The sequence below is a fragment of the Natator depressus genome, chromosome 7 (genome assembly GCF_965152275.1).
Source record: "Natator depressus isolate rNatDep1 chromosome 7, rNatDep2.hap1, whole genome shotgun sequence".
In the NCBI taxonomy this organism is placed as follows: domain Eukaryota; kingdom Metazoa; phylum Chordata; order Testudines; family Cheloniidae; genus Natator; species Natator depressus.
Window position 1 is genome coordinate 95,402,121 of NC_134240.1, and position 14,798 is coordinate 95,416,918.

A 14,798-nucleotide genomic window follows, 5' to 3' on the forward strand; every position below is an offset into this window, starting at 1 on the left:
TTGGTCAGGTGCCAGCGAGGTTACCTTTAGCTTCTTAACCCTTTACAGGTGAGAGGAGATTTCCTCTGGCCAGGAGGGATTTTAAAGGGGTTTACCCTTCCCTTTCTATTTATGACAGGGGGTTGTTGGGGACTCCTATGATTGGTAAGGCAGAGAGTCAATTCCCCATTCTATCCAACCTTAACCCTCCTATAGGGGGCAGGAGGGTAGATGGTAAGGTCCCAGGCAATGGATTTGCTGGAAGGACCTGGATGGAAAAAGAGGGGGAGCTGGTGGAAGCCCCCAGGGGTATGGTCAGGTCCCAGCAATGGATTTCCTGGAGGGACATAAGAATGGCCATACTGGGTGAGACCAAAGATCCATCTAGCCAAGTATCCTGTCTTCAGACAGTGGCCAATGCGCCGGAGGAAATGAACAGAACAGGTAATCATCAAGTGATCCATTCCCTGTTGCCCATTCCCAGCTTCTGAGAAACAGAGGCTAGGGACACCATTGCTGCTAACAATGGCTAACAGCCATTGATGGACCTACCTCCATAAATTTATCTAGTTCTTTTTTGAACCCTGTTATAGTCTTGGCCTTCACAACATCCTCTGGCAAGGAGTTCCACAGATTGACTGTGCATTGTGTGAAAAAAATACTTCCTTTTGTTTGTTTTAAACCTGCTGCCTATTAATTTCATTTGGTGACCCCTAGTGACTCCTGACCTGGATGGAAAAAGAAGGGGAGCTGGTAAAAGCCCTCTTGGTAATTACACAGAATAAACATGTTACCTGCACTGTATACTTTTATTTGCCAGGTAGTCCCAGACATCTAATAATAAAGTTGCAGCCTGATTAAACCCATGTCAAATATCTCCTGTCCTTCTTTCAGTATAGCCAGACAATACCTGCATTTATATAGAACTACAGAAATATATATATAGTAGATGTCTACAAGCAGAAAAATTTCTAAACTGGGACCAGATTAAGAGCAAATCATGCTAAATCTGAATTATTTAAAATGTAAATAGAATTTATGTGTAAATATGGCTTATAAAGTATACATACCGTATGGCATAAAGGACTGTTCCATTGGGATATATTCTTATTAGACGATTTTCAACAGTGATATCATGAAGGAAAGATTTCTTTGAGTCTACTATGAAGGTGTCTGGTATCCAAAGCATTTCTACAAGACGACCATCTAAGCTTAAACTCTTATTACCCTCAAAACAAAGTCGTTCATCAGTCCATCGTTGTCTAAGAAATATGGTAGCTGTGTAATCCTGAAGGGAGATACACAAGATGTCACAATGAACAAACCATTATTCTTCTGTTTTTCACAAGTAATTTGACAGAAATTTTGTCCTTTTTCTCCTCTCCTAAATGCATGGAAACAGAGCTATGGGTCACTCAAAACAGACTGTAACTCTGCAATTCTAATTCTTAATTACTGGAATTAAAGTAAACAGTTTTAGTAGCTTGCTTGCTGTTAAATTCTCCAGCATTTGAGAATTCTTGTCGTTTGGTGTGAGGCTGACATCATGAATAAGTATTGTCTCTAATGGATTTAGTTCCTTATGACTGAACAGACTCTTATAGCAAACATTGTGGGCCAAACTCTCTGCTGACATAGCTGCCTTTGTAAATCTATGGTCTTCAGGGTAATTTATGTAAATACTACAAACATCTGTTTGCAGGGCCAGATTTGCGTTTTGTGGGCCCGGCTCCAAACATATTTGTGGGCCCCCATGGAGGCAATGGAGCATGGTGAGGGGAGGTCAGTCCCCAGAGCGAGGGGCCAGCCAGAGTCAATGGGGCATGGCATGGCAGGGGCGGCCCCGCTTGTCCAGCCCAGTGCAAGGGCACTATTTACAAACCGGAAGTTGCCAGATGCACACTGGCCTGCCCGGCCCTGTGCTGCCAGCATGCCCCTTCCCCTCGGGGGCGGGCCCATGCTGTGCCACACAGCCCCCTTGCCCAACATGAACACCCCCACCCCTAACTGATGATGATGATCTATGGGGGACATGATTTGCACTTGTACTTACAGAAGACACAATCTTATCATAAGGTAACTACTGCATGTCCTTTAAAGATAAGGCTCCATTTCCTAATATCCAAGGCATGGAGTCGGTTGAACAAGAAGGAAAGCCATCTGAAAAGTACACTACTGGGGTCTGTAAAACAACAGGCATTAACTTAGATAAGATAAAAAATATTACAAAGCTACTATACCATGTTTATTTCTGATATTGTATCAATGCTTGCTATATCCATACTCATTCCTACTGAGACAGGACCATCTGAAAAAAATTGAAGATCAGAACATTGTTTAAATTAATTGTATTTAAATATTCAGTTTTCATCATTTACAATAGACTACAAAATTATAGTAACTTCCATTTTAATTGAAGTTGATGTTTAGCAAGGCAGCTAGTTTCAATGAAAATATATTAAACCAACAGTACAATTTCAATATCAATATTTAATTATTTAATGATACCATGATTTAATATATTTAGATACCAACTTTTGTTCTTTAGATATTTATTTCCAAAGCTTTATAAAATGTTAGGCTTTTTTAATTGTAATGAAAGCTGTAGGGAATACATAATGCAATAAGGTGCTGAGGGTACTGTTCCCACTGTACATCACACCCTTTTGCTTCCAGATGCACAGCCATGCTTCCTGTTACAGCAGCTGGTTCCTCAGATGTCAGTCAGCTATGGAGTTGCTTCTGGGTCTGTCACATGATTACTCTACAGATGGACTATATGAGCTACCTTATACAGTGTCTATTTAAGAGATTACTGTCTATTCGGTGTCACTGTGTCTTGACATCACTAATTGCTTTTTGATCTTTAGCAATGAATCATTTGTGTAGTTGTGAATAATTACGGTAGAAAGCTAGTTCGGGATTCCATTCTTCCCCTAAAAATACTACAGCTTTAGTGAGAGCCTGGACATCAAGAACCCTTATATAACAATGTGATTAAGCACCTTAGAAACATATTAGTTAGACAGAAAGAGATACAGTATTGTCATTGTTTCATAGTGATGCTTGTAGGGCTAGGCTTCTGATGCCCCAAAGGAGTCTACATTTACATAGTGTGGAGAGAGGGTGGCCAGTTGTGAACTGAAGTATTCAGGATTGTGAAGGGCTCCCATGAGATCATAGTACACAGTTGTCCTGGCTATATGTGTGCATAATGATTAAAAAAGAGAGCTCCTACTAGGAAACCAACATTGAATATATGCACAACTTTTTAAAAGTAATTATGAAACGTTGAGCATATTTCACCTAGCAATAAGGGAAGGTTTAGATAAAATGTATCTAGTTTACAGTGGCCCTATGCTGCTCCTTCAGCTCTTTGCAGTGCATTAATATCTCGTATATGCTATCAGAGTGACATATAGGGTCCAGAAGCAGTCCCACAGAGTATCACATTTTTTGTGTAGCACTTGAAGTTACTATATATATATATTAGTATAATTGTAAAATGTTTTCTTGGAGTAAGATCTGGATGGAATGGCAGGGTTCTATTTTCCAGCATCCTGTACTTTTAAGAGCTGGAACTCTGCTGAAGAGGTTAGAGGAAATGTAGCTCTGTTGAATAGAGTATGATCATGGCCAAGTTTAATGCTCTTGGAAGACACTCCAGCGGTGGTTAGCTTGGGATTCTGTCAAAAATTTTAATACAATGCTCCAGTTTAAAGTAGCACACTGGTCTATCAGTGTAACATTATGTTTCCCTGTACGTTGTACACTATATTTAGGGGTGGAGGCATTGTTCCACTACTCAGACTAAATTTTTGAGGATCCAAGCAAATTTTGGAACTAAATTACTTGATTGAAGAGTTCTCAGATACATCACTGATGTCTTATCTTCCTGGTTTCTACAGTAACTTCCATCATCTTCAGCTCATAATAAGCCAGGAAGAGGATAAGTTTTTACTATGTAAAATTTGCCACAAGAATTGTTCAGTTCATGTTTATACCATTTCCCATTCTTTTCTCCTGTAAATTGTCATGAAAATGGATTGCATTATTAACATTGAACAAACCTGCATGGTCATTTATACAAACCAGAATCTGCAAAGTCTAGTTATGGGATCTGGCAACTGAGTTGTCTTTGCTGCTTCTTCAAAACCTGGACTTTCATGAAATTCAATCCCTTTCCATCCAGGATGTAGCAGTGCCTACTGAAATTAGCGTAGTTCTCGAATGTGTAACATTAGCATTTATTGGGACTGGCTGTCTCAGGGTGTTGCTAATAAGCTATAAAGCCTTTGACCTGTAGGTCACTCATTTGAATCCTGCTTACCTCTGAAGGAAGATGTTCCAGCTAATGGAAGATGGATGAAGATGGATGAAGATGTTCCAGCTAATGGAAGTTTGATGATAAGTTTGGTAAACCTCAGTTCCAGCTCCCACATCACAAACCCACACCTATGTTAACATCCGGGGGCATGGGCTGAAATTCAACCAATGCTGATGCTTAAGCTAGTAATACAGGAGGACACAGCTACCCTGTGCTGCTGATCCAATCACTCTGCAGTTTAATTGCTTTTCACAGTGTGGTCAAGCTAACTCAACAGAAGTTAATTCAAGTTTACATCACTTGAGCTAACTGCAGTGAGGACAAACAGACTCTGTCAGTCTCATTCTGTTCTTAAAGGGCTGAGCCCATAAACCTAACTACAAACACTAAAAATGCAATAGTAAAAACAATATTAGCACAACATCCAAATTCACTCATAAATGCTATGATTTGCAATCTGGAATTACTCCAGGATCCATCCCAACATGGGTTAATAGCTGGGTCTGAATCCACAACCTTGTAGTCTACAGCACAGACCACTTCCTCTTCAATGGTGAAGGACAGGAAATAAAGACCTATCTTTTAACAGCTATTTTGCACATAAACCCTTACGATACAAAGCACTCCTTCTATCCTGAAAGGCTTATAATATCATAGAAATGTACAGTTGGAAGGGGCCTCAAGAGTTAATTTAGCCCATTCCCCTTGCTGAGGCAGGAGTAAGTATATTGAGACCACCCCTGGCACATGTTTATCGAACCAGTTCTTAAAAACCTCCAGTCCCCCAAAGTAATGTTTTGTTTTAATAATTTATTATTTTTATATTTAACACAATCGTGAAGGATACTTTTTAAAAATATAATTTATTCTTATTTAATGACATAATTATGTTTTCCCATCCCTAGTTTCAATCTTGTACCATATTGTGAAAGAACATAAATTTGTTAATGATCATAGAGTTAGCCGAAACAGTGCAAACACAATCCCTTTGATACCCTCTGGACAAATGTATACTAACACATCCAGAATAGGATAAGCTATCTTGCACTGTCTGTGTTTGCAGATGCCATAAGTTCACATCATCATGGCAAGTGAAGACTAAGGAGGCCAACTGAAAGAATATCAACTATTCCGGTAAAATATAAAATGAAAATTTGGTGCATGAAGAGGAATTTTGAAGAGTAATAGCCCTAAGATATAAAATAAACAAGTAATTCTTTAAATATATCAGAAGTGGGAAACCTGAAAGAGAAATTGTAGGTCTGTTGGCTACCAGGATGTAAAGGAAGCCATTAAGGCGGGTATGGATATTGCAGAAAAAGCTAATTGATTTGCTTGCCTCAGTGTATACCATAGAGGATATTAGTAGGATACTTACTATGGACCTACTGTTTTCTGGTGATAAAGATGAGGTACTAACATAGTCTGAGACATAAAAAAAAAAGAGTAATGGAACAAACTGATAAATTAAAAACAAAAACAAAAAAACCCAAGTTACTATGACAGGATGGCACACATCCAAGAGTTGTGAAGGAACTTAAGAATGAAAGGGCTGAGCCTCCTGTAAAAATATGCCATTGCTAGTTAAAATTGGCTGTTGTTCAAGATGGCAGAAAATGTTGAACCTGTTTTTAAAAAGGTGCTAGGATGATCCTGGAAATTACAGACCAGTAAGATTTACTCTAGTACCAGGTGAATTGGCTAAACAAATTAAAAACAGAATTATAAAACAGCTAGGTGAATAACATGATTGAGACAAACCAGCACAGCTTCTGTAGAAGAGAACTGTGACTCTAAATTATTAAAGTTCTCTGAGAATGTCAACAAAAGAGTCGACTAAGATGAATGGGTTGACACAATTTGGATTTTCAAAAAGATTTCGACAAAGTCCCCCCACAAGAAGCTATCAAAGAAACTAAGTACTCGTGAGGTGATATGGAAAGAACTATTATGAATTGTAAACAAGGAAAAAAACGGGAAAAAAGAATACACAAAAATTGTCCATTTTCAACGTGGTAAAAGGTTAACTGTGGCATGTGTCAAGGTTCCATATTAGGACCAATGTTTATTATATTTAGTAATGATCTGGGAAAGGGTTAAAAAGTGGAACAGTAAATTTGCAGATGACACAAAATTATTCAGATTAGTCAAGACTCAAAACATCAGACATTTCAACTGATTTAACAAAAATGAGTGAATGGGCAGAATGATGGCAGATTAAATTCAGTGTTGACAAACACAAAGTGATGCCCACTGGAAGGAATTCCTGTTCCATGTGTAGTGGTATTCTAACACAACAACAACAGCAACCAAATTGCTATGGTGAATAAGGAATGGGATAGATGATAATACTGGAAATAATATGATACTATTATAGAAATCAATCCTGTAACTTCAGCTGGAATGCTGTGTTAAATTCTGGTCAGTCTTTCTCAAAAAAGGTAGAGCAGAAATAAGGGGGTTCAGAGCGGGAAGAGTGAAAGTGAATAGAGGCATGGAAATATTTCCTTATAAAGAAAGATTGAAAAGAATAATACTGTTTCATTTAGAAACAGGATGAATAAGAGGGGACATGTTAGAATTATACAAAATAATGAATGGTATAAAGAGGATAAATTATGCATTCCTTGTTTTTGCATTATGAGAAAGGATACATAGGAATTATTCAATTATATTGACAGCAAATTTCCAACTGATATAAGCAGATATTTTTGTAGAAAATATAATTTATGTGTGGGACTCATTGCCACAAGGTATCATTGAGATTAAGAGCTTTGTAGGACTAAAATAAGGAATGGATATTTATATTGATGAGAATATTCACAGTTACATATAGAATGTTTTGTGTTTGGGGAGGGAGGCTATAAATCATCAGTCCTTAGAAAATAAGTGACAGAGGTTATACAAAATGTCTACAAGGAAGTTATTCCATAATTATCCACTAAAGAGTTCTTCTAACTTTCTTCTGAAGCATCTTCTACTAGCACTATCTGAGACAGGACATTGGATTAAATGGGATGCTGGACTGATCTGATATGGCAAATTCTTAGGTGCTTTGCAAGCAGCATTAGCAAATATATATACAACCACAGCTCAAAATAATTTACATCGGTAAAGTCATATATTCTGTTCTTTATTACTGCAATAGCTATTGCTAGGAATCTATTCATAGCCCCTGGATAAAATGTGGTAAATATAGCAAAGAAATGCCAAAGAGAGTGAGTGTCTTACTGTGGTGATTTGCGCACAAATCTAATTAACATGCATTGTTATTTTTGAATCTAACTTTCAACAACTGTGTCAAAAATTTATCCCTCAGGGCAATTTTGTAAAAGCTCTAATTATGGCCATTGTTTCAGCTGATACATCCAACCATGATGTTGTTATGATGATATAGTGCACACACCATGCTTCAGCAATACAGGCATCTTGTTTGGTGGGATTGCATTTACCCTGATGTAATTCTATATTTGCAGACGGGACAGACACTTTAACCTCATCTAATTTTTAGGGCAAAATTCTGCCCTGCTTTGCATAGGTTTGCGTGTTGAAAAAAAAAAGTATGAGGGCACTTGGTGCTTCTCCCTATTCCCCCTGCTTCTAAGGTATATGTACATAACCAGCACAGAATATGAACCTGGCACTCTCTTGAAAGCTAGGAGTGGGGGTGGAGGGGTGTTCTTGGCTAATGGTGTACTCCATGTTCCATGGACATAAAGGAGCAGGCCCCTGGGCCCCCTAGCCTCTTCTTGCTATTGTCACTGCATTATGGGGAAATGCACACTGATCCTTGTAGAGCAGCAACGAGCGCTGCAGAGTACATTGTTGCACTGAGCAGGCAGGATGGCTCAAGGAATCTCTGCTTGTCTCTTAGCACTCCATGCTTCCTCTCTCCGGTCCAACCCCAGGCACGCTACACTAATAAAGCCAGATTTGTCAGTAACAGTCATTAACCTTTGCTGCATTTGATTTGTCATTTTTTGCATAAAATGCAAGATCCAGAAATATAAATGTAAACTGATTATTACTGTGATTAGCCATTCATACTTTGAACAAAGGATGAGAATTATGCAATAAAAATAACTGTCCACACAGAAACAATAGTTATTGCTCATGTATAAAACTTTTACTAGCCAAAGGCAGAGCGAATAAGCACTTTGAAAGCTTCAGGATTGTGTATACTAGAGAAATTAGAACATTTAATGAACAATAGAATTCTCTCTAAAGAGTTTCTAATTGAGGAACATTACATGTTATTGACATCTACATGTAGATAGTGTTGCTCTCTAGCCCAAGAACACTAATTGGATTGTGGTGACAAATGAAGAGAGAGAAACAATTCTGAGGGAGCAGATGCCTTAAGTTTATATCTACTTTATAATAATGTAAATAAGTTGCATATTTGGATTTTCTTTGGAAAGAGGACAGACAAGAGGAAGTGAAAAGAGGAAATCAGACGATGATAAACTAAACAAAAAGTTTTGAAACTCCCCTCACTTAAAAAGAAAAGGAGTACTTGTGGCACCTTAGAGACTAACCAATTTATTTGAGCATGAGCTTTCGTGAGCTACAGCTCACTGAAGTGAGCTGTAGCTCACGAAAGCTCATGCTCAAATAAATTGGTTAGTCTCTAAGGTGCCACAAGTACTCCTTTTCTTTTTGCGAATACAGACTAACACGGCTGTTACTCTGATCCCCTCACTTAGAACAGATTTATAAAAAAACTTTGAGAGTGAGACTATTCCAGCCTACAAATATTTTTAAGAACACATCTTTGTAGGAGAGGGGATAAAATAGTCATCCTAGTTTAGACTGTGGCTAACTTCAACACAGAGATGTGGGAGTCCCAACTTTTACCCCGAATTTGAGAGTTTGGGGGACACACAGGCCTGTATCAAGTTGAATTGGAGAGTGGACATGCGGTTTGGGGCTAATATCTGTCTGGAATACTGGTGACTGGAGGAGAAGAGGGGTGTAAGAGTGTGAATTTAGTGCAAAATTGTTAAGCATGTTAAATAGGAAACATACAATTATTTTAAAAAAACCACTGCATTACTCAAACAAATTAGTATAATTAGTAGGGCTGTCAATTAATTGCAGTTAATTCACACGATTAACTCAAAAAATTAATTACAATTAAAAAATTAATCATGATTAATTGAAGTTTTAATTGCACCATTAAACAACAGAATACCAAATGAAATGTATTAAATATTTTTGGATGTTTTTCTACATTTTCAAATATTTATTTCTATTACAACACAAAATACAAGGCATACACTGCTCAAAATAAAAGGCATACACAGCTCACTTAATATTATTATTTTTATTACAAATATTTGCACTGTAAAAATGATAAAAGAAATAGTGTTTTTCAATTCCCCTCATAGAACTACTGTAGTGCAATCTCTTTATTGTGAAAGTGCAATTTACAAATGTAGACTTTTTTTGTTACATAACTGCATTCAAAAACAAAACAATGTAAAACTTTAGAGCAGGGGTGGGCAAACTTTTTGGCCTGAGGGCCACATCGGGGTTCCGAAACTGTATGGAGTGCTGGGTAGGGAAGGCTTTGCCTCCCCAAACTGCCTGGCCCCTGTCCCCTATCTGTCCCCACCTACTTCCTGCCCCCTGACTGCCCCCCTCAGAACTCCCGACCCATCCAACCCCCACTGCTCCTTGTCCCCTGACCGTCCCCTCCCAGGACCCCCCGCCCCTAACTGCCCCGCCGGGAACCCACCCCCTATCCAACCCTGCTTGCTCCCTGTCTCCTGACTGACCCGACTCCTATCCACACCCCCGCCCCCTGACAGGCCTCCCGGGACTCCCACACCTATCCAACCATCCCCTGTTCCCCTGACTGCCCCCCGGGACCCTCTGCCCCTTATCCAACCCCTCCACTCCCCGCCCCCTTACCAAGCTGCTCTTAGCACCAGGACTGGCAGCCGTGCTGCCTGGCCAGAGCCAGCCACTCCGCCACGCTGCCCAACCGGAGCTCACAGCCCCACCACCTACAGCGCTGGCAGCATGGTGAGCTGAGGCTGTGGGGGAGCGGGGACAGCAGGGGAGGGGCCAGGGGCTAGCATCCCCAGCCAGGAGCTCAAGGGCCGGGCAGGATGGTCCCGCGGGCCACAGTTTGCCCACCTCTGCTCTAGAGCCTACAAGTTCACTCAGCCACTCAGTCTTGTTCAGCCATTGTCTGCTTCTTATTTACAATGTCACCTGAAAGTGAGAATAGGCGTTTGCATGGCACTTTTGTAACTGGCATTGCAAGGTATTTACATACCAGATATGCTAAACAATCATATGCCTCTTCATGCTTCGGCCACCATTCCAGAGGACATGCTTCCATGCTGACAACACTTGTTAAAAAAAAATGTATTAATTAAATTTATGACTGAACTCCTGGGGGACAATTGTGTTTCCTGATGTTTTACCCACATTCTGCCATATATTTCATGTTATAGCAGACCCGGATGATGACCCAGCACATGGTCGTTTTAAGAAAACTTTCACTGCAGATTTGACAAAATGCAAAGAAGGTACCAATGCTGGTAAAGATAGCTACAGCACTCGACCCAAGGTTTAAGAATCTGATGTGCCTTCCAAAATCTGAGAGGGACGAAATGTGGAGCATGCGTTCAGAAATCTTAAAAACGCAACACTCTGATGCGGAAACTACAAAACCCGAACCACCAAAAAAGAAAATCAACCTTCTGCTGGTGGCATCTGACTCAGATGATGAAAATGAACGTGCATCAGTCTGCAATGCTTTGGATCATTATCAGCATGGATATTAACATCATGATCAGCACCTCTGGAATGGTGGTTGAAGCATGAAGGGACATATGAATCTTTAGCATATCTGGCATGTAAATATATTGTGATGCCAGCTACATCAGTGCCATACGAATGCCAGTTTTCACTTTCAGATGACATTGTAAACAAGAAATGGGAAGCATTATCTCCTGCAAATGTAAACAAACTTGTCTGTCTGAGCGATTGGCTGTACGAGAAGTAGGCCTGAGTGGACTTTCTAGGCTCTAAAGTTTTACATTGCTTTATTTTTGAATGCAGCTATTTTTTGTACATAATTCTACATTTGTAAGTTTGTCATTAATTTTTTTAATCATGGGATTAATCACAATTAATTTTTTAATCACTTGACAGCCCTAATAATTAGAAAAAAAATATTCAGATTCACACAAGACAGTGGTAATTTAAAGTGTTGTTGTAACCATGTTGGTCCCAGGCTATCAGAAAGACAATGTGGGTGAAGTAATATATTTTATTGGACCGACTTCTGTTGGTGAGAAAGGCAAGCATTTGAGCTTACACAGAGCTTTTCTTAAGGTCTGGGAAACATACTAATTTGACTTTTTGGTGTCCAGTTCCTTTAAGAACTACAAGAAAAATCATGCAGACAGGTATGAAGGTTAAAACTTTCAAAAGCCCCAATGTGATTTGGGATCCTAAGGCCCATTTTCAAAAGCACTTAGCACAGGACTTTCAGAAGTGCCTAAGCAGATTAGATGCCTAACTCCTATTGAGTTTTAATAGGCGGTAGGTGCTTTTGAAAATCCCCCTATTAGGAGTGTGTCTCATTGAAAGTTAATGAAAATTTTACCCAATGTCACTATGTTGGAGCATGTGCACCAGCTGACAAAGACTTTAGTAAAGTGTCTACTAGTTAGTTACAAAGCTAAAGAAAATGATCTTTTCACAAAAAATATGGTTTTAAGGTTGAGAGTGGCCTTAAACATGGGCTTTTTCTTTTCCATCTGGAGGTAGCCATTATGTTGTTGGGGAAGGATAATTTTGTTGTTAGGGCACAAGCCTAGAACTTGGGAGACCCTAGTTTAATTCCCTGCTCTGTCATAGACATCCTGTTGGACCTCAGGCAAGTCACTCTGTTCCTCAATTCCTCATCTGTAAAAATGGAGATTCAACAAATTCAACAAATTAAGAGATAGGGTCCCTGCCCTGACAAGTTTACAATCTAAATCAACTAGACAAACATACATAAATTAACTCAGAAGGGAGTGGGGGGAAGGAGAGGAGAGTTCACAGTCATTAAACATGAAAAGTAAGATACATTCAGGAGTCGCTCTACATTTGGGAATTTGATTTTTCAGTAATATTATCACTCCACTCCCATCCTTTGAATTCATTCTGACTTGACCGATGAACTGATGCAAAAGAAAGACATTGCCATAGGATTGTTAGGAAATGTGAACATTGTCGTTATTGTTAATAATAAAAAAAAATAATGATATTACAGTAGCACCTTTTAGGAACAAGGTTGGTGCCCTGTTGTGTTAAATACTCTACAAACCTCTAGTAAATGAGAAGAGTAGATATGTACTTAAACAGATCTGATATAGACAAACCTAAAACCTCTTGATCAATTTTACATCTGCAAAAAGCTACGAGAGATTAGACTCTATTAACTACATGGATACTACACTAAACAAGAGGGATAAATTACCATTTTTCTATTGCTGAAGAAGAATGTATCCGGGTTCACTCTATTCACAAGAATAAATATCTCATAGTCTCTTCAATGGTGATTCTAGCTTGATTTTTTTTTTAATTGAAAATAATTTCCAGTCATCTGTCTACCTCAGAATAAATGAAACATGTAAAGGAACTGGAAAGATGGAGGCTTTGCTGAAACAAGAAATTATATGCCTCCTTAAAATGTATCATTAATTAATTATAATGATACTTGTCTCTCCCTCTTGGTAACAGCAATGGGGAATCCACAGTATCTGTCTGATGCCAATCTGTTAATAAATGATGTTCTCTTTTAGGAGTTAGAAATCCATTTGCTAAATATTAAAGAGAATTTAGTGTCAATTTTATTTGATAGTGTAATCCTTGCACACTAGTATCACTCCAAGAAATTTCATGTCCTGCCTGAAGTAAAACCTCAAATATGAACATCTCTGAACTACTGGGTTTCAAAATTCAGGATAAAATCTGTCCCATTTTTCACCAGATTAAATCATATTACTAGATCCCTTTATACGTAGTTAATACTAAACTCTAAACATTGTTGATGCCAGCAGTCAGCTCATCTAAACAAGATTATCTAGTCATATGACAAACTAATTCCCTTTTGGGAGCATATTTTTTCTGTAAACATCTTTACTGAGTGTATAATTAATAGCAAATCAAACGGAGAGCAGATACAAACAAGAATATGCACACTGTGTGTTGCATTCCAATGTCAGTTTGTATAAGAAAATTAATGAAAACAGGAGATGATTTTATTAAATCTATGAACTCCTTGATAAAATGAATTAAACAATCTGCAGAGTCTTCTGAGTAACGTAAGCAGCATTATGGCCCAGATTTCCAAATTCGCAAGCACACTTTTATGCGTATCCAACATACATATGTACAAATACTTGCATACATTTCATGGATTGTACAGGCATACTTTGGACTCATGCCAGTGTACATATATGCTTATGTGCATATGCATGTGGGTCTATATGTTGCACCTACGACCAGATCCTCAGGTGGTATAAATCAGCATAGCTTCATTGACTTCAGTGAAGCTACACCCATTTACAGCAAAAAATCCATTTGCATTTGGTCAACGCTTTGTCATTTTCTGTATACAATTATTAAACAACTAAACGAGAAAAAATAGTTGAGGTACCCATAATGATAAGACCTGAGAAGAGGTTTATGTGACTACACTGATCCAGTGGCTTAACCCTGCATTTAGGGGTTGTGGACATTGTTGCATTTCTGAGTAAAGTCTGTTATACTTTAGGCTTGGTCTACACTTAAAAGGTAAGTCAGCATAAGTACATTGGTCGGGAGTGTGGGGAAAAACAACAACAAAACCCACTAAGCTATGCCGGGAAAACCCTCAGTGTAGATGCACCTATATCAATAGAAGGGGGCTTCTGTTGATGTAGCTAATGTTATTCAGGGAAGTGGTGTTCCTACATATACAGAAAAAATGCCTTTGTCAGTGTAGGCTGTGTCTACATTAGAGAGCCATGCTGCTTCAATAACTTCCTTACTAAAAATCATCATTCGGTGCCACTGCTGCCCATATGTTATTCTCACAAAAATACATAAAACATTACATGGTGCCAAAACACTAATGCCAGTCACCTACATTACTCCCTGTTAAATTTCTTCTCTCTCCCACCATGATTAATCCTGTTGTAAAAATTGCCACCTGTAAAATGCATTTCCTTTGGTCTCACCCCACCTCTTCAGCAGACTTACGATAACACAACTGAGAGGTAAGAAGCTCTGGCCAAACTCCAGTAGCTGAGAGCCATTGCTAAAATGTGCTCATGTGTTAGATCTCAACTAAAGTGATTTTGCTGAGGTGCTTTAATATTGGACCTCAACAGAAGTGCTTTGCTATTGCTCTGTGTCTGTCTCTGTGCTGAGTCTCACTCAACCAAAGCACATTAACAAATGCATACTAGTAGCGGACTAGAACTAAAGTCATTTTCCT

General features: G+C 38.8%; 1 protein-coding gene across 1 annotated transcript in view; it reads right to left on the minus strand.

Annotated features, from left to right (window-relative positions):
- The window catches only part of LOC141991673 (gamma-aminobutyric acid receptor subunit pi-like), a 66,593-nt gene that overhangs the window by 23,335 nt on the left and 28,460 nt on the right, over positions 1-14,798 (minus strand). The window contains exons 4-5 of the mRNA XM_074960010.1: positions 2,220-2,287; positions 1,050-1,267 (exon numbers count right to left, since the gene is read on the minus strand). Of these exons, the coding sequence (XP_074816111.1) occupies positions 1,050-1,267; positions 2,220-2,287 (286 nt within the window). The remainder of the gene's footprint in view (positions 1-1,049; positions 1,268-2,219; positions 2,288-14,798) is intronic.